General features: G+C 36.4%; 3 protein-coding genes across 7 annotated transcripts; 2 read left to right on the top strand and 1 right to left on the bottom strand.

Moving 5' to 3' along the window:
• The first annotated feature begins 6,966 nt into the window (after positions 1-6,966).
• Positions 6,967-8,650, top strand: LOC115628519 (cysteine-rich with EGF-like domain protein 2). Of its 2 annotated transcripts, none has more exons than XM_030524672.1 (3): positions 6,967-7,494; positions 7,565-7,984; positions 8,444-8,650. In XM_030524672.1, the coding sequence occupies exons 1-3, from the start codon at positions 7,017-7,019 to the stop codon at positions 8,509-8,511; spliced, it is 966 nt and encodes a 321-aa protein (XP_030380532.1). In that variant the 5' UTR covers positions 6,967-7,016; the 3' UTR covers positions 8,512-8,650. The 2 variants fall into 2 exon arrangements, with proteins under 2 accessions (XP_030380532.1, XP_030380531.1); XM_030524671.1 differs by having other exon boundaries at positions 8,080-8,650.
• A 708-nt stretch (positions 8,651-9,358) lies between these two features.
• On the bottom strand, positions 9,359-12,063 carry LOC115628518 (sodium/hydrogen exchanger 8). Its single transcript, XM_030524670.1, has 4 exons — positions 11,311-12,063; positions 11,179-11,258; positions 10,524-10,729; positions 9,359-10,450 (listed from the first exon to the last, which is right to left on the bottom strand). The coding sequence occupies exons 1-4, from the start codon at positions 11,982-11,984 to the stop codon at positions 9,452-9,454; spliced, it is 1,959 nt and encodes a 652-aa protein (XP_030380530.1). The 5' UTR covers positions 11,985-12,063; the 3' UTR covers positions 9,359-9,451.
• A 1,369-nt stretch (positions 12,064-13,432) lies between these two features.
• On the top strand, positions 13,433-20,257 carry LOC115628512 (S-adenosylmethionine synthase). 4 transcript variants are annotated; one of them, XM_030524662.1, is made up of 7 exons: positions 13,433-13,450; positions 14,290-14,460; positions 16,359-16,436; positions 16,946-17,068; positions 18,224-18,336; positions 19,169-19,848; positions 19,908-20,257. In XM_030524662.1, exons 2-7 carry the CDS (start codon positions 14,334-14,336, stop codon positions 20,011-20,013), a joined length of 1,227 nt encoding a protein of 408 aa, XP_030380522.1. In that variant the 5' UTR covers positions 13,433-13,450; positions 14,290-14,333; the 3' UTR covers positions 20,014-20,257. The 4 variants fall into 4 exon arrangements, with proteins under 4 accessions (XP_030380522.1, XP_030380521.1, XP_030380517.1 ...); XM_030524661.1 differs by lacking the exon at positions 13,433-13,450 and adding an exon at positions 13,823-13,969; XM_030524657.1 differs by lacking the exon at positions 13,433-13,450 and adding an exon at positions 13,824-14,063.
• Positions 20,258-22,713: the final 2,456 nt, after the last annotated feature.

Raw genomic sequence — 22,713 nt, 5'->3', positions numbered from 1 at the left:
GCAAACCTAACAGGCCTTAATCCAAGCCAATCACTGAAAAGATTTTGGGCTTACACTGGAATCCAAAAGATTATATATTTTGCTTTGTTTTTAAATTTAATAAAATACCCGAATCAGTCGTCAACATGAAATCATATCCCACAAAAAGACAAGTACTGTCTATTATTATGTCTATTTTTGACCCATTTGGATTTATCGCACATTATGTTATCAAAAAAATGTATGGAATAATTGGTATACAATGATTAACGCAGTAAACTCAAGATGTTATCACTCGAAGTTTTTGGAAAATAATTGCATAATACAACTGCATGTTTTTTTTGACGGCAGCGAAGAAGCCTATGCCGCCGTTGCTTACTGGAGGATTGAATATTATGACGAAGTATCAGTTGGCTTCGTTTTAGGTAAGCAAACTGTAGCCCTTTAAAGCCGTTATCTATCCCTCGATTAGCACTTCAGGCAGCCGTATTGGGAGTTCGCCTTAAAGATGCTATTGTCAACAGCCACGACATAAAACCAGATGAAGTCTTTTTATGGTCCGATTCAAAAACAGTTATCAATTGGATTCAGTCAGACAGCCGCCGTTATAAACAATTTGTCGCTCATCGCATATCAGAAATATTGGACAGCACTGAAGCAAGCCAATGGAAATGGATACCTGGATCTCAAAACCCTGCTGATGTCGCCACTCGTATGGACTCGAATGTAAAATCAAAGAAATGGCTAGAAGGACCTTTATTCCTAAGAAACGACAGCGAAAGATGGCCTGTTTTAAACGAGAACATAAAGCAGTACGATCAACAAAATGAACAACGATTAAAATTCTTGTTTTCAACCGTAGAAGAGAATGGTCCAATATTTAGTTTAATTGAAAAGACATCTAAATACGAAAAGCTAATAAGAGTGTACGCCTATGTTCTTAGAGTCGTGGACACGTTCAAAAACAGAATTGGAAAAACTTTAGCATGTCTTTAGACATCGTTGATATTATCAAGCAAGAGAATTACATCTTTCTGAAAAGCTTTTATGCCGCCTGGTTCAGCGTCATTGTTTCAGAGCCGAAGTACGGAACGGACAATCCGTACCAAAAGCCAGTAAAATAGTATGCCTAACCCCAGAAATGGACGAAGATGGAGTTATGCGTGTATCCGGTCGAATTAACAATGCCAACTGCGTGGATGATAATGTAAAAAGACCTTTGATGTTGCCAAAGAATCATAAGTTGACATATTTAATTGCACAGCACTTTCACGAACAATGTAAGCATCAAAATACGGAAAATACGGTGAGCTGCCCATAGATCGACTTTCGCCATATGTAAGAGCCTTTACGTATACTGGATTCGATTATTTTGGTCCTTTGTAGGTCGCTATTGGAAGACGTCAAGTGAAACGCTGGGTTGCTTTGTTCACTTGTATGACCATTAGAGCAATACATTTGGAACTCGCTAAGGATCTCTCATCGGACTCTGCTATTATTTGTTTGCAAAATTTTTGTTGCCGCAGAGGCTTACCGCAGAAAATTAGAATCGACCAGGGAACAAACTTTATTGGTGCAAGCAAAATACACTGGATTGAAGCCTCGAATGGGATGTCATCAGAGTGTGGCCGGCGCGGCATTGAATGGGAGTTTAATTCACCTGGTAATGGCAGTGTTAAAAGGGTACTAGCTTTACATTGAAACAAAAGGTACCGCAAGTTGAGACTTTGCAGAGCTTGTTAATAGAAGCTGAAAATTTGATTAATTCTCGGCCATTAACACATATTCCTATTGAAGATTCCGAAGCAGAACCTCTCACTCCCTATCATTTTTTAATTGGTTGCCCTAACATAATTCAAACGCCGCATATTGACGAGCGGCAATGCTTGAGAACACAATGGTAAATACGACAACAGCTTAAACAGACATTTTGGAAGCGATGGATTTTAGAATACCTGCCAACATTGACTCGCCGAACCAAGTGGTTTCAACGTGTGGAACCAATTAAAGTTGGAGACATCGTAACCATATGCTATGAGTCAGAAAGCCGAAGTCAGTGGAAGCGAGGTAGAGTAACTGCGGTGCAACTAGCTCGAGATGGACAAGTACGCAGCGCTTCAGTGAAGACGGGAACTACAACGCTTCAAAGACCAGCATCTAAGCTGGCAGTCCTCGACGTGTTTGGTGAATCTCCGGCTCCGCCTTTGTCGATTCACGGGGGCCGGAATGTTACAAATTAATTTTAGTTTTGAATTTGTACTGTTTTTAATTTGAATTTGAAAGTACCTGCCGATTATTTGTTTATGAAACTCTGTAATTATCGATCATTACTTTAAATTAAGTATCCAATTATCGCGTCAGTATTCAAGACGAAGGGAAAGGATTGGTATGTAAGCGCATAAAAATTTTTTTTTTTTTTTTTTTATTTTATTTTATTCATAATATCAACAACACTACTGTCGATTATATTATAAAACTTAATATAACAAATTAAACTAAACAAAATAAAAGATAAGAAAGCCTAACACAAAGCTGTACAATGACACGTTGGGGGAATTTTATTTGCCAATTGGCCAGCTATGCAATAATAATTTTATTTGTAAAACAAAATTACTTATAGATAATAAAACACCACCACAACCGCTCAAGATTTTCACTATAATTGTTAAGTGAAGTTGGGTTGGTTGTCGTTTTCGTTATTCGCGGACCCTTCGGAGACTGTTCAACAGACGCCGAAATTCATGGGAAAAACCCATTCCGGGCGCACGCTATTGGATTCAACTGGGACAAAATACGCATTTTTATACCCTGTACCCGTAGGGTAAAAAGGGTATATTAGGTTTGTGCAAAGTATGTAACATACAGAAGGAAGCATCTCCGACCCCATAAAGTATATATATTCTTGATCAGCATGACGAGAGAAATCGATCTAGACATGTCCGTCCGTCTGTCCGTCCGTCTGTCCGTCTGGATGAACGCGAGGATCTCAGAAACTATAAAAGCTAGAATAACCAAAGTTGGCATCCAGATTCTCCTAGGTCCGAGTAAGGACGAGTTTATTTTTTTTTTTTTTTTTAATTTTCCCCCCCTTCCCCCGCTGCAGAATTTCGTCAATAGCGTCCACATTTGCACACATAATTTATATATAATTGTCTACTGTTGTTCAAAATTTTATTCAATTCGGTCAATTCAAAGAAAAGTTATTAGCGAAACAAATTCTCGCTAGTACAACCTCCCCAAACTGCAGCAACAAGTTCGCTCTTCTTCTTCCTCTTTTTGCTGCTGCTATGGGCGCATATAACTCAGTGACGGAAGTTTACCTGGGTACAGGGTATTACACTGTCGGGCTTGCTCGACTGTAGCGTTCTCACTTGTTAAATCTTGCAGCCAATGAAAATATCAGCGCATCACAAATAAGGAGCAAGTTGTCTCTGCAGATATCCATGAGACGTGTACAATAAATTTTTAAAAGATCGGATGATATTTCATATGAAAAAAATTACCTAAACTGCTGCTACTATCTAAGCACAAAACTGCTTGATTGCAGTTTGCCATAATTACAAATTTTGGGATTTGGAGTGGAAAAATATTATGTTTAATGATGAGAAAAAGTTAATTTATGTGGCCCTGGTGGTTACCGATACTATTATCGCGAATGTGCGAACCCCAAAATAGTTTACGTGCCCAGAAACTCCTAGGGTGGGTCCCTCATGATATGGGCTGCCTTCGGGTGTGATGGAAAGATACCAATGTGGTTAATAACGCATAAAATCAATGCACAACATAATGTAGATCTATTGAAGACTGTTTTAGGCCAATTTGGAGAAATTATTTCGGAAACGCCTAGATTTTACAGCAGGATAATACACTCATTCATACTGCAAAGCTCACTAAAGCTTTTTTTGAGATTCAATAATTTCTCTTTTAGAGTGGCCAACACCCGGCCCGGACTTAAACCCGATACAATGTCTGTGGGGCAATTTGGAACTCTAAAAGAGTTAAGAGAAGCCATTATTCGGGAATGGGCAAAATTTGACATTTAAATGCTCAAAAATTTGGTGAATTCAACACCAAGTTGAACAACGACGTTCATCGTTTAAAATTCTTTGTTTTGCTCCTTTTTAACCGATTTCAAAAAAGAGGAGGTTATCAATTCGTCTGTATTTTTTTATTTTTATTTTTTTTTATGTTTGTTACCTCGGTACACTCGACTGGGTGAACTGTTTTTAATGGTTCTTATACCATTTGAAAGCTGGTGCTTCCAGAATGGTCCCATATAAATTTAATCCAGTTCTGACAATGGCATCCATGAGAAAACAGCATAAGTCTTAAATTTGTATTAAGTATGTACAAGACAAATGAACGAATAACTTTATATCACGATAACCGATTTCGATGATTCTTTTTTTATTGGAAAGGATGTACTTTAAGGGTACTTTGATGAGAGTTTGGTTAGGTTCTGCAAACGAGGACGTTCTCAATTCGACTGTATTGTTCATTGTTACCTCAGAACTTTCGACTGTGTAAACCGATTTTGATGATTCTTTTTGTATTTGAAAGCTGATGATTCGCATGTGGTCCCATTGCAATTTGGCCCAGCTCTGACAATGGCATCCATGAGAAAACAGCATAAGTCTTAAATTTGTATTAAGTATGTGCAAGACAAATGAACGAATAACTTTATATCACGATAACCGATTTCTATGATTCTTCTTTTATTGGAAAGGATGTACCTCAAGGGTACTTTGATGAGAGTTTGGTTAGGTTCTGCAAACGAGGACGTGCTCAATTCGACTGTATTGTTCATTGCTACCTCAGAACTTTCGACTCTGTAAACCGATTTTGATGATTCTTTTTGTATTTGAAAGCTGATGATTCCCATGTGGTCCCATTGCAATTTGGTCCAGCTCTGACAATGGCATCCATGAGAAAACAGCATAAAACTTAAATTTGTATTAAGTATGTGCAAGACAAATGAACGAATAACTTTATATCACGATAACCGATTTCTATGATTCTTTTTTTATTGGAAAGGATGTACCTCAAGGGTACTTTGATGAGAGTTTGGCTAGGTTCTGCAAACGAGGACGTTCTCAATTCGACTGTATTGTTCATTGCTACCTCAGAACTTTCGACTGTGTAAACCGATTTTGATGATTCTTTTTGTATTTGAAAGCTGATGATTCCCATGTGGTCCCATTGCAATTTGGTCCAATTCTGATAATGGCATCCATGAGAAATCCATATAATTCTTAAAACATACAAAATGTTCATGGGTTTTAGATATCATGCGAAGGCACCCGGTAGATGAGTGTCAAATTTAAATGAATTTCAATTTCAGTAAAATGCCGTCGAAAAAATCTAACCGTAACAATGCGTGTAGCAAAAATACACGACCCCAGCGTTCTAAAAGCTCAAAAGTCAGAAGAACAAACTGCAACAAGAGCCGCAACTCAACAAATCAGAACAGTAGATATTCGCAGACGACAGACAGGCAGTGTGATGAACGTTTTCGACAAAATATATTGAGAACAAGAGTGCTCGATTCAGTCTTTGTATATCCACGACGAATTCTTTAGAACATGAAAAGTTCGCAAGATTCCTCTGTTGAAAGAGGAGTTTCCCCATGACTTCTTTTGCTTCATTTAAGCGGCGCTGTCTCATATGAGAAACACGTTTATTAGGTCTACCCATATTCATACACATTAGTTAGTGTACTTCACATTCACTAAAAATCCAAAAATAAACAACAATTTAAACAAAAAAAGAAACCGATTTCAAACTATTAACAGGCACTAAAAAGTAAAAAATAATTGCGTATTCTTCTACAACTTAGTATTCAATATATAATGTAGATACAATTATTGTTATTTCTGGAGTCGGTGTCAGCCAAGGAAACACTACAATATATCAATCAATCTACCAGTAATAATATGAGAATACTTTAAGAAATACTTTTTTTTACAAATTAACTTTTATACGAACGACAATATACTGTGACAGATTACCAATACCTAATTAAACCCAATTTCAAATTAACTTTTATACTACAATACACGTATAACTACTGTGACAATATCTGCTACCTTGAAACAACAAATAAACCGGTACCTAGTTAAACGAATCAAACGAATTTTAATATGACACTATGCTGAGACATACGGGTAATCAAGGAAATGCTGATACGAAAATATAGTCAACATTAAACACAAGGAATTACCGTAAGAATGACGTAGTAGATATAGAAAGAGAAAAGAATCTGAAATGGTTCGTAATGAAGTGCCTCTTTCTCTTGACTGGCGTAGCGCGCGACCGCTGACACCGACTCCAAAAAGAACAATAATTGTATCTACATTATATATTGAATATTAAGTTGTAGAAGAATACGCAATTATTTTTTACTTTTTAGTGCCTGTTAATAGTTTGAAATCGGTTTCTTTTTTTGTTTAAATTGTTAGTTTTAACATAAAAACACTGAGTTTGTCCTAGCTAATTATTTCGTTTGACAATATTTGGTTTAATTTTTTAATTATATTTTCTTAAGTTTTATTTGTTTTATTTAAGGTTAAGTCTATTGATAATTTAATTAGGCTTAAACAGAAATTTGCTTCATGAAAATATATTGAACGGTTCAGTTGTTATACTCTAAAACGTAGTGTCCTAGCTAATTATTTCGTGCACCTTAGTTGTTTTTTTTTTTTTTTTGTGGCTTTTTGTTGTTACTATCTTGTAAACAAGTGACAGCACTGCACTTGGTGCGATTAATTTGAAATTAATCGTTCATGTCAAACAGTTTCTTAGGCAGATGGTCAAAGTTTGAGTACATTTTTAATAAGGCACATATGCAATACTCAAAAGTAACCATTTGTACATATGTATATTATGGCCACGCCAATTACCATAGCAGGCAGCTTTTATTCACTTCAACGGTGCTGCCACCTTTTAATGCGCTATATTGAATTACACGTAAACTCGAAAAGTTGGTCTTGTTCTTGCAGAATATAGGTAAATCGCTTTTTCAAAAAGTACGTATTATTATGCTCTTTCAAAGCGTGGGCATGACGGTAATTGCGTTACTGACGCTAGCCAATGCGGAACCATCGCTTTTTAATAGCTCACCTAAAGAGCAAAGGGATAAATCCGCAAAGTTGCCGCCCTGCAGTGCCTGCAAGTCCTTAGTAAAGTCCTTTGAACTGGGTCTTGAGAGAACTAAACGTGGCAAACATGCCGGCGGTGATGCAGCCTGGGAAGAAGAGAAGCTCCGTTCCTACAAAACAAGCGAAGTGCGCTTAGTAGAAATTCAGGAGCAACTTTGTGGCGATGTGAAACGAGGCCAAGATTCTTGCCACTCCTTAGCGAACGAACATGAATCCCTCATAGAAGACTGGTTCCTTCACAAGCAAAATGAATGGCCTGACTTACACGAATGGTTGTGCATCACCACGTTAAAGGTATGCTGCCCAGCTGAAACGTATGGGTCGTCATGTCAGCCTTGCAGCAGCTGCAGCGGCAACGGTAAATAATTCCAAAATTTAACTGGTATTTTCATACATATGTATGTATGTATATTTTATAACTTTAACAGGCAAATGCAAAGGCGCTGGCACACGCAAAGGAAATGGTCAATGCTCCTGTGATTCTGGGTACACTGGATCCCATTGCGACAAGTGTGCAGAGCAATACTATGAATCATTTCGCGACGCTTCAAAACTGCTCTGTACACCTTGTCATGCAGCATGCTCAGGTGGCTGCACAGGTGCTGGTCCCAATAGTTGCCAAAAGTGCAACCCCGGCTGGCATAGGGACTCAGATAATGGGTGTGTCGATATCAACGAATGTTTAGAACAAAACAATGTTTGTCGCCTACAACAGTTTTGCGTAAATAACGAGGGTTCGTACACATGCCTGGAATGTGATCGCTCCTGCAATGGCTGCGATGGTGATGGACCAGACATGTGCAGACAATGTGCGGATGGTTATAAACTGAAGGATGGCAAGTGCCAAGGTAAGTAAAATGTTTAATGATGGTACATTTGTTTCGGAAAGAATACTTAAAACAATATTTTTTGCCCACGCCCGCCATCTGTTTTCCACATAAAGATCTTGCGTCAGAGAGTCGGGAATCTTACGTGTACATCACGCGCTTTCTCACCTACTTTGGCATGTGCATTGCTACATGCGTCATCTTTCAAAGCTCCACACATATTGCCTACATTGTAGGGGCAGCTGTTGCCATCTATATAGCTGCCTCCGAATATTGGTTAAATTCAGCACCACACGGCGGCCATAAGCCTCAATTCGACACAAAGCAATTAGAGGAAATGATTATGAAGTCCTTATAAAAGAAATTAGAATCGAGGAATAGGGCATTAATTTTATTCTGTGAATAACTTGCTCTTTATGGATCCTGTCAATTCACTCTTTAATTTTATCTAAAAAAATTGTATATATATTTTGTTTGCAGTGGGAACGGCAACAGAGGCTTCAGAAGTAGCCATGTCTATAGAGACGGCAGAGCGCGTGGAATTATAACATACAAGCCATTAGTCAATTTTTAGTTCTATTAAAATCTTAGTTTTATTAAATTTTCATAAATAATTCGGAGTAATTATGCATACCCAGAACTGTAAAAGAAACGTTCGTATTATAAAAATGAAAAATGTGTAAATTATATATTTTTATTCTCTTCTCAAAAAAGTACTATAGAGTCGCTGTTTAACCTCTGCTATTTTATCACAAAACGTACATATACAAGTATCTTTTTTTTAAGTTTTTAAAAATTTTCCCTACACATTATACATAACTGTTTTACAGCCATATGCCCAGTAAACTGAACTATGTAATGGGCTTAAAAAGATCTGTCACACTTACATATCCGCTCTTAATGTTAAATTAATATTAAAATATGAATTTAAAGCTAGAGGCGAAGACACAAGGACGACTAACCGGATGTTATTGTAAACTATGCGGTGCTCGAAAAAATACGAGGTTGTCCTTGCTCATACAGACAGAAGAATGTATAGCAATATGAACATAGTGATCCAATATATATGGACTTTGTAGGGTTTGCCACGCCTCATCCTGTGTGTTAGATACATTCGCACTAACATAGTATACCCTTTTGGGTTTTTTGTGTAAAAGCTTACGTTTAATAGGAGCGAATACTGTTTGAGTTGACAATGAAAATCAATTGAAGAGCATAACACATTTTGTTACTAGTTAAGCTATAGGATAAAAAAAAGCCAAACAATGCATGTAACATAAATAAACATACATAGACACAATAAACAAACATTAAAATAACAACTTAAATCAATTTAATCTAAAGTAGTCTTATAAGGTTATGTACAAGACTAATCAAAGCAAGAAACCTCCGCTATACTATGCTGAAAGTATATTCCCATTTGTATATATGTACATATGATTCGTTACAACGTTTAAATACATGCACAGGTCGATGTTCCACAAGCATCTACGAGCGCGTTAAATTGCTATGGCTCGTGGTGGCCGACAAACCAATCTCCTCGTCTGATTCATCCGAATCCAAAGGACTGACACGTATAGCCTGATACCATTTGTTTGTTAAATCAGCCATCTGTGACTTGCACTCATGCAGCTCCTGACTATTGAAGCGTCTTGTGAAAAACGGTATAAGATATTTGCGATCCAAACGCCCAAAGCCAGCAACCCGTGTCTGTGAAAATGAGACATCTTCCTCTTCTGTTAGCTCCGACAAGTGCTCCGAATCGATGGCTTGTCCCCATTCCCGCGTCTTTGATAAGGAAATAGATTTGCTCCGTTTACGTGTAGCAGAGCTGCGACGTGACGGGTGAGCTGCAGCCGATTCAGTGCGTAAGTTTCCACGACTCCGACGTTTCTTTCCCGGCTTTAAATACTTTAACAGGGGCATAGTCGATCCACCAAATACAAGTGTAGTAAACAATACAATTATAAGTGTAGTTGTAATAATGACATGTCTCTTTTCCTGGCTATCCAAATGTAAGTGCAGTGAGAGCGCATAGGAAATGGCGCCGCGTAGCCCCGAAAACCACATAATGAATTGCATCCTATTATTGATTTTGTGTTCGCGAAACCTATTCACCAAATATGCCAGCGGAAAAATATTGCAAGCTCTTCCAATCAAACATAACACAATTGCCCAAATGACAAATGACAAATGTACCTGATGCTTAAATGAAAAAATGGCAAGCCCTAAGTATGCAAACACACATGTTTCGGCTATGAAGGCCAACGTGCGCATTGTTTGCTGAATAGTTATTTGAGTGATAGTCGACAAGTTAAAATGGGTGTAGTGCGACATAACTATACCACAAAATAGAATAGCCATAATTCCACTCATGTGTACACCCTCGGCCAACACATAGGGCGCATAGGTAAACATAAGCATCATTCCGAACTCCAGGGAAGGATGTTTGCGTAGATCAATATGCTTGAGTAATAACGCCGAGATCTATAAGTGGGCAAAGAAGGTTATATGATTATTAATCTTTTAAGTAAAAACAATTGCAGCATCAGATACAGACCAAGCCGAATATAACCCCAATACCAGCTGAGGCAACGACGAATTCGCAAAAGGTTTTTAAAGCACTAAATACGGCCTCACTGGTGGTAGCCTCAGCATTTGCAGTTGCTGATTGCGTTATAGATGCCGTAAGAACAATAGAAATGGCATCGTTTAGTATGCTTTCACCGAACACCAACATGTTCAGTATTGGGTCCACGTCGAGAGCTTTAAAATGTAAAAATTGTTTACGAATATAAATACATTTATCAAGAAGAATATTACAGTACGACATTTCGCAAAAGCCGTTCCTTAATTAGATTGACAAATACAGTTCCAGTGGCTAATATTTGGCTTATGTATCTTTGAAATTTCAGTAATAACAAAATTATGCGGATCAAATCGAAACACTTTAGTTGCAATAGAAGTGATTTCTTAATAACTTGCTTGGTATTAAAGCTTTCTCCACCACGTTTAGGTTGCGTTGGTCTAATTGGTCGAACTAATATACATATCTTAAGATAGAGGTTTTGTACATTGGCAGGGTACATATGATTTGAGCCACGAACTTTGTAACTTTAAACATTTCCAATAGCAGTTCTTACCAAAAAGTTAATTAAATGACTAACAAAAAAGGGCCTTTAGCCGTCAACTTATATTGATATAAGAATATTTACCATGAAAGATTGCGACGGTGGCCACAGGGTCCACCGCTGAGATAAGTGAACCAAAAGCAAACGACTCCGAAAAGGTGAGTCTGCAAGTTAAAAATTGTAAAATGGAATAACTGAAGTGGGTTGATCACCTACCGATAAGCAACTTCTGCTAGTCCCAGCAAATAAATTCCAGCGCCGATCACCAATGCAGATATGGTTGTACCAAAAATTGCGAAAACTAGTATGGAGCCTATATTTTGAAAGAAGTTTCCTTTGTGCAAATTATACCCCGATTCGAATATTATTGGCGGTAGCAATACCAAAAAGAAGCCTGTCGGTGAGAATACCTCCTCGCGCTTCCAACTGTCATTTTCACCAGACATTACGTTTAAAAAGAGGCCTATCAGTGCACCAAGAAATACAACGACAATACTTTCAGGAAGATACTGAAAGCCCGTTTGTAACATGGAATGAATAAGCAGTATACCAAGCATGATGACACATATTACAAAAAATAGTGACAAAGAACTGTTGTGCTCCTGTTCCACTGCACGCGGATCGATCAAAGGCGGCTCCGTGACTACCGCAGTAGCATTTTTCGTTACGTTTGCTGTAGGTGCGTTCGTGAGCGCAGTGACATTAAGATTACCAGCTGTAATGGGACTTCCGCTAACACCATCTAATGTTGCATTTATAGTAGAAGCAGGACTCGAATGAAGTCCTTCGTTTTTTTCAATTGTTGCGTTGGGTATTTTTTCATACAGAGCTTCAGCCAAACAAGAGCTTATGACAGTTGTCCACAAAAACATCACATATTGCAGCTTCATTATGATTATGACGAATCGTTTTTAAACAGTCGCATTTCAAATAAACTCAAAACAGTTAATTTAATGTAAGCTAACAGCTAGTAGGACAATAAACACGTCATTGGCAGCTGTTTATCTACACCGTTCTTTATTGCCACTTGCCACCCACTATATGGCCGCAGCGTTGCCACATCTTTTAGAACCAACGATTACAGCCCTCTTATGTCGGCTAAATAATAAAATTAATTAATTAGTTTCATTAACAGTTTATTAAAGTTTATAAACAACATTATTCATCAGGTTTGTATATATTGTATACATCTGCCATGTCATTCTGTCAATGGGGTCAAAGCGAGCATACTCATACTGATAAGTAACATGTGTGAAATGATTTTCAAACTAAGTTATGCGACGTTTTCAATTAGATGGTAGTGGTTAGGTTTTTTGAACTGCTTGTGACCAAGCCTACCTTGTAGTTTAAACATAAAAGAAATTTCAATGATATAAATCATAAAAACTATTTAAATTTAAAAGAAACGACCTACCAGCTGGGGGTCATACTTATTTGAAAGATAATGGAGCTTGTTATTTTCGAATATTTAAAAAATTACTTGTTTATAATACCGCCTTGATCTTGAGTGACCTTGTTTATGATTAGCATGACGTGCGCTTTCTGTGAGGCTTTGTCTTATTCTTTATGTATTCGAAAAATTAGAATCATTACAATACCTAAGGGAAAATCTATTTTATTATAGGCTTATGAAATATATTGTATACGCTTCATTCGTATACATACATTCATACCATACATGTATATTCCAAAGTTTCAATCCACTTAATTCCTGTAACAAAAAAAAAAAAAAAAACAGCACAAGATAACTATTTTTAATTCAAATTACTTACAAATCAAAATAACGCATAAGTACATTTATTTTTAAATTTGCTGACTAAAGAAAGATCACATTTTGAAATTAAATCACGGCATTTTGTTTTGTGCCTTTTTTTTATAAAGATAAATACATTCGTATCTAATAAGGAGAGAAACATTGCAAGTTCCATCCACTTCATTAAACTTTAACTGTTCCTACAAGTCATTTTCTACACTGATGATAATTTAGCCACATATTTGATTTCGTTACATTTAAGCATTCTGAATATAAAATACTTACATAGATTTCTGACCAAACCTTATTTAATTTAATTTTTCAAATTAGGATTTTCATATTTTAATGAATTGCAGAATACTTGTATTGTTTGAGCATACGCACTTGCATTCACATATATATGTACATATATTCATATATACTTAACTATACTTGTTACATACATTTATACATGTATTTAATATATTATTATATTATATTAGCTAGCTGATAATCAAGCATTTTTGCTGATCATCATTTCGCAATCAGACAAACCAAAATTTATAAATAAGTCTTTATTTGTTGAAAATATCCACAGTTGAGCGCTGTGCAAGCGTGTGTTAGGTACGAAAAGCTCGTCAAAAGCATTGAAATAAATTTGGTCCAATTTCGAAAGGACATCTACAGACGGATATTTACTTGTATATACTTTATTTATAAGTACGACTTACAAAAGGCTGGCAACGCAAAACAGTTGTGTGCGCATGCCAAAACAGCTGATATAACATAGCGTGGAAAACGTGGAAAAAGTTTTTGTTAGCGTAAATAGAAATAAGAACCCAAATCAAGGCCCGTGCGTCCACAATCGGTCCCACCACAGAGCAAAAAAGAGCGACTACGCTCACGCTTACAACTACATAAACAGACCGCTAGTTGCCCTTGTATGGGGACTACCTCGTGTTGGGGTATATATTCTCCGCCAAGCAATAAGTATGCGCTCTTTTTCTAGAGAACCGTCACAAAGAAAGGACGTGTGCGCAACATAGCCACTGAGTTTAGATTGCCGTCGCTAAATCAGAAAAATATCGTTGTTTTCGGTCAAAATAACATACATACATTGATAAATTTGTATTAAACAACACGGTACGCCACCAAACACATAAAAACAACCAGTAAATTATAATTCACTTTGTGTATCGCGTGTTTTTTTTACGTATATACAAACATAAATAAATATGTAAGTGCTGGGACTGGTGTTGTTAAGCGCCATATCAACAAGCGGGAAACAAAATAGTGCATTGCTCGTCTTGATTATATAAAAAAAAATGGTAACATTTAAAAAAGGCAACAGACGCACTTGGAGACGGGTGCAATTTGTTGCCGTTTGGGGGAAAATCAATACATACATGTGAAAACTATAAACATTATTTACAATCGCTTGCTACGTTTTGTATTTTATACAGCCACCCATCTATTAGACGGAACTAATTAGCAACATACATTAAAAATGCCCCAAAAGACTAACGGACATGTAGTCGCCAATGGCTTCAATGGCAGCAATGGCAATTCCTACGACATGGAAGATGGACAAACATTTCTATTCACTTCAGAATCTGTGGGTGAAGGACATCCTGGTGAGTAGTATCTAATGCTAGTGTAGTGAATTCTTAATTGTGCGTACCAACCTCCTATTGCATCATATAGAATGTGAAATACATACATATACACATGATGGCTGCATACAGTACTTATGTATGTATGCATGTATGATTGTAAATATGAATTTATGTGTGTTTGTGGTGGAACACAGATGCTGGCTGCGTGGAATATAACTAGCAAGCTTCACTTTTCTTCTAATGATCATACATACATACATATATGCATATGTGTATGTATATGTACATGCATTCGTACGTACATATGTATGTATGTTTGTATACGCATAACCAAACTCTTTAGCAACCGCTTCGTGAATATAAGCAAAATGGCGACGACAACGAGTAAATTGTGTGAAATATACGGTGTATTTTTTAATTTGATTACATGGTAGATTATTTTATTATTCTTATATTACATTTTCATAGTACAAATAGAAAATTAAACGTGTTTACGCTTACTCGTTGAGTACATTTTGTCGGAACAACTGCCAGGGTTACCAGGTCATATGAAACTGCTAAGTTGCCGGTGTATGCTGATTTTTTAAATACGTAAATACATACATACATATGTATGTATGTATATGTACCAGAGCTGGTAACTCTAACTATCGCACACAGATGGTGCTCTAAACCATTGCTGGTTTTTGGCTGGTTCTGGTTCTCGCAAACAACATCAGGGTTTTCGTCATGCGCACCATGTGCTTTTAGCCTTTTATACTCTGCCGTCTACTGACTACTTTTTGCCTCTCTTTATATTCAAAACAGTTTAACATTCACACATACATACATACATATGCATGTCTAAATATACATTATTCATATATACATACATACATACATATTTATGTACATATGTATAGTTTCTCAAAATTGATAAAGCAGTTATTTTAATATTGGTATCGACCACGTGTTGTTACCTTTACCAAGTTTGTACATTTGTATGTACATAAGTATGTACATATTTATATATGTATGTACATACGTACATATTTATGTACATATGTATGTACATACATACGTACATGTATGCCTTAGGTCTCACCGGTAAAATATTTTTCCTTAGAAAAATGAAACAAATTTGTTTTTGTATGAACAAATGTATGTACATACATACATACATATATAAGATATTGAACTTTTATCAATTTAAGAGATCCATGCATGTTTGTACATACATCTACGTACATCTACATACATATATAAATATGTACACATGTACGTGCATATGTTCATACGTATGAATATGTATGTATGTACATGCATAGAAAACATTTGTAAAGCTGAAAACCCTTGAATACTTACATACATTTCTACGATATGAATGTATGTATGTATACATACATACAAGTATGTGTACATTCACACACCGAAGCTCATTTATATACAAACATATATCAGTACATACATATGTGCATATTTACATAAGCCAGCCCAACTGGAATCAGAGGCTCAACGCGTGGTAAGGTATCAAAATGAATTGGCAATTTAAAATTTTGCTTATTCATTGATATTTCTATCGCCCCTCTCCCACATATTCCCATCCACATGTTGCTGACGCAATACAAAGGTTCAAAAAAGCTCGTGCTTTATTATCTCTCGCCGATTTTTGAGCTCGACTGGAGTCAAATGTGACAACGGCGACGATATTTAATATGATATTTGTTTCGTTATTCACTTTCTTATTTTTCTGCAAATGTACAATGAACACATAAGAGATTGAATTTCGCTGTGGATAGCACAAATTTTAAAATTGTGTCTGTATTATGTGGTCTAAGTAGTAGCTCAAAGAAGCACGAGCTGCTATTGTTTTTTTAGTATAACTGAAATTTTTTAAATGCCTTCTTAAAATTCTTTATTGTGTATTTTTCTTGCAGACAAAATGTGCGATCAAATCAGTGACGCTATTCTAGATGCTCATCTAAGACAAGACCCAAACGCAAAAGTTGCTTGTGGTAATTACATATAATAGAAAATAACAAGAAAAAAAAAACTGTTTGCCTTGTGAAGAAAAAAACAAAAACTGTTTTCCTGCCTGTGAGTAATTAAATTTAGAAAAATATGTTTTTCTCATATTTTTTAAAATTGTTTTTTTAATATTTTCAATTCATATGAAAAAAAAGCTACTCAATCAGGCATCAATGCTTGATAAATTGTTCAGATTTCAAAGTAAATTGCAGCTCTCTGCATCTTCAAGCCGCCGAATGTTCTATTTATTTTTTTAAGAAATCGGCAAGTTGCCGCAAATGAAACATTACTGCCAAGTAAACAGAAGTACACACTTCGTCGCGTGTCTGACTCTTTTTATCCGCTGATCGGGATAGTTTCGCAAATAAACAATAGCAATGCGCATTTAACTCAAATGTACATATAGAAACTATGTACCGAGGCACAAGGCATGGTTTTGAGAAAAATTCTATGTGTTATCGACTCTATCTAATTGCATTTTTTGTTTTCCTTGTAGAAACTGTTGCCAAGACGGGCATGATTCTGCTTTGTGGTGAGATCACATCAAAGGCTGTTGTCGATTACCAGAAAGTTGTGCGCGAGACAGTGCAGCATATTGGCTATGATGACTCTTCAAAGGGTAAGCATTTACAGTTTACACGTTAAAAAATGGGCGGGTTTCAGATGAGGACGTAAACCCAAACCCACAATCCAAAGACAATTCAAATTACATAAATCAAATCAAAAGGTTTCGATTGGAAGACTTTGAACCTGCTTGTCGCCATTGAACAACAATCGCCCGATATTGCCAATGGCGTGCATGTTAATCGCGAAGAAGAGGACGTTGGCGCTGGTGACCAGGTATATCAATGAATTTTCGTTCTACCATTCCGCCTTCTACTACTAAGTGATGCCAGTATCATGTGTGCGTTTGTGCGTTTCGTTCAAATTTCTGTTAATCGTTTTTAGTTAGCCTTTTTAACACTGGGTTGTCAACGAACAATGAATTGTTATTTAAGATTAATTGATAGGCGTCTTCACTACCGTTTCTATTTGTGTATTTACGTAAATGTTAGTATTTTATACTTCCTTCAAATAGGGTTAAACACACTATTTTAGCTGAAATATATTAGTCTTTCAGCTTTTTGATATCATTGAACATTGACAATACCTTTGTCGCCAAAAATGCTATACAAATTGTGACATTTAAATCAAATATAATATACTTATATTAGCCACTATTTCTCAATGCAATTTTTTCGAATTGTTTCGTTCCTATCGAGCTGTAGAACATTTCAATTAATTTTCCTTGAATACCTATAATTTCAAATTCGAATTAGTACTTCTTTGAGTTATGTTCAGACTATTAGGTAAACATCAATCTTAGGGAATCATAATAGTAACGTCGCCACCGTACCTTTGCATGTGGAATGTCTTACCAAAACCGTCATTGAAATTTCGCCCAACTCCAGATGAACTAATGCACACCGTATGAGAACTGGACACAATTTCATTGGCTCCCTCCAATCAAATTATTCGGGTAGATGTTGTGTTTGTCATACTCTTCATATTTACATACATATATTTAAGAGAACATACATATGTGGGAATATATAAATTATAAGCAATTCATTATTTACCGAACATTATTTCATTGTGTGTGTGCAACTTTGCTGCGCTCTTTTCTTCTTTTTATCTCTTTCGTTTCATATATAAAAACAAAAACACCATATGTAAAAAAACATATGAATTTAAAAAAATTGAAAACGAAAAACCTATCGATACGAAAATGAAGGTTTTGATTTTAAAACGTGCAATGTGCTTTTGGCATTGGACCAACAATCTCCCGAAATTGCCGCCGGAGTGCATGTTAACCGCGCAGAGGAAGAGATCGGTGCTGGAGATCAGGTGTGAACAGAATCAATGACAAAAAAGTAATATCCTCGGGTAGCTGAGGCATACATACTCTTTCTAAAGAGATGCACATTTACTAGCAGATTGTTCTGTTAATTCAGTTTACTGGTAACTCTTAATGGTTTTGAATATCCTGCACTTAAGTGGCAAAAGATTAGAGTTGATCAGTCCGTGTTAACGCAAGTATAGCTTAAAATCAAAAAGTACCAAACTTGGTACCACGGTTTTCCTTAGTCCGATAAAGAACACGAAGGGACAAAAATATAATTCAACTTAAAGAATCTTACAACCATAAATGTATTTATGAGGGGGCACTCTATTCCTGATTAAAAATAGAAAGTTACCCATTACCCTGCATAACTGATTGAAAGAGTATGTAATCCAATTTGTGTTACCAACTATTTCTGATATAATTTGTAGTAAACATATAAAATTTCATGCACATAATCAATCATTTAGCGTTTGTTATAAGAATCAATAATAAACAATTTTATTAAAATTTTATTTGTTTTTTACGAGGTTCAAATAACCAACGCTCTATAGTATAGTATATATCGTAATCTTCAATATGCAATGCTCATATTCGGGTTTAAATTTGGGTACCTCACCGTAGTTCGTATTGGAAACAAAATCACGTAACAAAAACCTAAATCATTTTTTTTAAATTCATCATTTTTCCATTTTCTGTTATGCATCAGAATTTAAAATTAAAATAATACATATTGGTGTATATAATAGTGACACCGCTAACCAAGTTTGTGTTTAATGCGTGATTCTTGTTGCATCTTGCGAAGACCATTAGTAAACACTTCTTTACTACTTCCAGGGTATTATGTTTGGCTATGCTACTGATGAGACCGAGGAGTGTATGCCCCTGACAGTTGTTTTAGCGCACAAGCTAAATGAAAAGATCGCCGAGCTGCGCCGTTCTGGTGTGTTTTGGTGGGCCCGTCCTGATTCTAAGACGCAAGTCACCTGTGAATATTTGTTCAACCAGGGCTCGGCGGTCCCCAAGCGCGTGCATACCATAGTTGTTTCCATGCAGCATTCAGAAAAAATCACTCTGGACACATTGCGCACCGAGGTGATGGAGAAAGTAGTAAAAGTTGTCATTCCCGCCAAATACTTTGATTCTAATACCATTGTCCACATCAACCCATGCGGACTGTTCGTGATTGGCGGCCCTATGGGTGATGCGGGATTGACTGGTCGTAAAATCATTGTGGATACATATGGCGGCTGGGGTGCACATGGCGGTGGTGCGTTTTCGGGCAAAGATTTCACGAAAGTCGATAGGTCTGCAGCTTACGCAGCTCGATGGGTGGCCAAATCATTAGTCAAGGCTGGCTTGTGTAAACGCTGTCTAGTGCAGGTATCTTACGCTATTGGTTTGGCAGAACCACTGTCAATCACTGTTTTCGACTACGGCACCTCCCACAAGACCCAGAAGGAGTTGCTCGATATTATTAAACGTAATTTTGACTTAAGACCTGGAATGATCGTAAAGTAAGTATTATCCGATCTCTACTTTAATGGATTTTATCTGACTCAAGTTCACCCAACAGAGATCTTAATCTGCGCCAACCCATTTACCAGCGCACCAGCACATACGGACATTTTGGACGCGATGGTTTCTCGTGGGAACAGGCAAAGCCTTTGGAAAATAATTGACTAGACGCTGACAAAAGGCAACTGTTGTCGCCCCTTGCAAAGAGGTCAAAAACGTCGTATGTCGCATTAAGCACAGCGACATAATTTTGAGTTTTACCTAAAAGAGTAAGCAATGGAAATCCAAGGCTTAGCTCGTTTGTATGGCTTTTTACTCTTAAATCATCTACCGCACTTTATTTTAATTATTTAAAGTAGATTTTTGTGTGTGTGCTGTCTCTAAATACAGTGCAAATATTTTGTTTTAGTTGGTATACTATCTATTTTACACACATAGTATATGAAAAGTTCGTTTGTATTAATATGTAGCATTATTTATATGTTGGCCATATCTAATACCTACTTACAGGCCAAACAATTTCCAATTTGTCGCTTATTGTCAACAGTTTTCTGAAATTCTACACTTCCCGTGTTTTAATTATTATCAATTTTATTTTAATTATCTTTTTAACCTGTAAATTATTTCTGGTTTTTATTTTGTTGAAAAAAACCATGTAATGTATTTTCCTCTACGAAAATATGTTTAAAATATATTAAACTGAAGAGTTTATATTAAAAAATATTTCAAACAACACATATAGCACATTTGCGTACTTTTTATTAGGCATTAATTTACCGATGATGATGATCGTGACTGTCTCCACCACTTTGGAAACTTCTACCCAGTCTAGTTAGTTAGTTAGGAGCTTGGTTCTTTTGGTGTCCATATTTGGCCAGGATAGAATTGCTTGAACACACAAATTTGTACTTTCCGTGGGCTGCTAGGTTACGCAATAAAAGCCTCAAGACAAATAACAAAATACCCATACCTTTTTTGTCAGGAAGGATGCATTTTAGTTTCCGCCCTGCATCTGCAATGCAGTTACCCTCTAGTCCGGTGCATATGATGTTGACACTGTCTAGCTGGACCATACCGCTAAGAGATCGATGATGGCTTTGGAGTTGTGTTTGAAGCAATCCTATTCTAATCCAGTAGGAAATCAGTGTGGTCCCTTCCACAGATAATCTCTTGTATGGGTTTCCAGGGCGGACACGGAGAATCTTTGCAGAACCGGAATTTTTCTTAGCTTTAAGGCTGTGTTGATGGTTAACTCTAGCCCAATGATATCCAGGGGGAAAAGATTAAATATTATATTTAGTGCATCAGTTGTATCTAATTTTGAAATTGATTCCGTTTGATGTGGGCAGCAGGCGTTCCAGAATCTTTTACATTCTTGTAAAAAGTACTAACTCTCATTAAGTGGGGTTTACTCCTAAACCACAAGGCGACGGGCACTTCGAAAGTGTAATCGCGAGCTTATGGGTGGTCAGACCCTCATAGCTGATGAGATCGGATCACTGTACGTTTTGTCATAGTGATAGAGAAGAGGGGATATTATTAAAGACGCTCTTCTGTGCCTAAAAATGCTACCAAGAGGTAATTCATATCGAGGCATGCAGAAGGAAGTATCTTTGATCCCATAAAGTATATATGTATACTATAAGCATGACGAGAGAAATAGATTTAGACATGTCCGTCTGTCTGGATGAACGGCTCAATTTCGGAAACGGTTGAGCGCACATTAACCAAACTTTGTATATAAGCTACGCGAGTTTATTTAATTATTATTTCGATTTTCCCTCCTCGCTGCAGATATTTGTCAATACTGTCCACATTCCAAAATCAACCAAACTCGTAATCTCTACATATATAAAACAGTTTGTCCTGGCTGACTAATTGGTGATCAACGTACGAGCTCCAAAGTTTTTTTGAAAATTCTGCATTTCTGCACCGATCAACTTTAAATTTGATTTTCATAATCTATAAAAGAATACAAACAAAACTGCACACTCGGATTTTCGAAATTTGTGGTGGGGCTTGAATTATTGGGGTTTTATTATTTATTCACCTTTTCAAATGAAAAGTTTGTGTTTTAAATTCTATCCGATCGATTTCAAATTTGGAGACCGTAATCTACGTAACTAAATCTACAACTTTGCTTTCAAGGATTTTCAAAATATGCATTTTACAAATGCAGGCAGAACAAACAATACAAAATATCAAACAGTTGGGGACAACTAAGTATACACAACACACACACACATACAAGCAGCTGTTCGTGTAGTTGCGTGCAAACGATTGAAATAGCCAAAGCAAAATGTGAGACACTAATGTATGAATGTACACACATACATATTTACACATCTACGTATGTATGTTCATTCGTCTTGCACTGACAGAGCAATAAATGTTAATTAATTAAAAATTATTTAACATTTTTAAAAGTAATTTTTGTTTGTTTAGTACACTTGGCATTAGGGTTTTCATTAGTAACTTTTTGATCATTTACGCCTGTTAATTTCAAAGGCATAATGCCAAAAGTTTACAGTTACCGTCGCTAGGCAACGACTGCTTAAGCGATAGTAAAGCAGAAATGAAAGCGGACCTACGCATATTCTTCTTCACGTTGCGGGCAGATGTACATATGTATGTTTGTATATGATTTGTTCTAAATGATCTCAATATATTATAAGATGTTATTCTTTAAATTTTCTGTTAATTGCATTCAAACTTCGATGGAATTATTGATTGTATCGACGGATTCAACTATCGATAGTTTTGATGCTCTAACACATAGAGCATCCGACACATGCCCATCTCTAGCATCTGAGCTGATCGCATATTTCCAGCGACTTACCGTTTTAGTTTTAGCTAACAACGCT

This window comes from Scaptodrosophila lebanonensis, unplaced genomic scaffold, assembly GCF_003285725.1.
Source record: "Scaptodrosophila lebanonensis strain 11010-0011.00,11010-0021.00 unplaced genomic scaffold, SlebRS2 tig00000118-arrow-arrow-pilon, whole genome shotgun sequence".
Taxonomy (NCBI): Eukaryota; Metazoa; Arthropoda; class Insecta; order Diptera; family Drosophilidae; genus Scaptodrosophila; species Scaptodrosophila lebanonensis.
This window is presented reverse-complemented; position numbering and strand designations above follow the sequence as displayed.

Coding starts and splice junctions, on each gene's coding strand:
- LOC115628519 (XM_030524671.1), top strand. CDS start 7,017: ATGCTCTTTCAAAGCGTGGGCATGACGGTAATTGCGTTACTGACGCTA. Junction 7,495..7,564: donor CAGCAGCTGCAGCGGCAACG/GTAAATAATTCC, acceptor TAACTTTAACAG/GCAAATGCAAAGGCGCTGGC. Junction 7,985..8,079: donor GAAGGATGGCAAGTGCCAAG/GTAAGTAAAATG, acceptor TTCCACATAAAG/ATCTTGCGTCAGAGAGTCGG.
- LOC115628518 (XM_030524670.1), bottom strand. CDS start 11,984: ATGAAGCTGCAATATGTGATGTTTTTGTGGACAACTGTCATAAGCTCT. Junction 11,259..11,310: donor CTAGCAGAAGTTGCTTATCG/GTAGGTGATCAA, acceptor TTTAACTTGCAG/ACTCACCTTTTCGGAGTCGT. Junction 10,730..11,178: donor CACCGTCGCAATCTTTCATG/GTAAATATTCTT, acceptor TACATTTTAAAG/CTCTCGACGTGGACCCAATA.
- LOC115628512 (XM_030524662.1), top strand. CDS start 14,334: ATGCCCCAAAAGACTAACGGACATGTAGTCGCCAATGGCTTCAATGGC. Junction 17,069..18,223: donor CTATGATGACTCTTCAAAGG/GTAAGCATTTAC, acceptor ACGAAAATGAAG/GTTTTGATTTTAAAACGTGC. Junction 19,849..19,907: donor AGACCTGGAATGATCGTAAA/GTAAGTATTATC, acceptor TTCACCCAACAG/AGATCTTAATCTGCGCCAAC.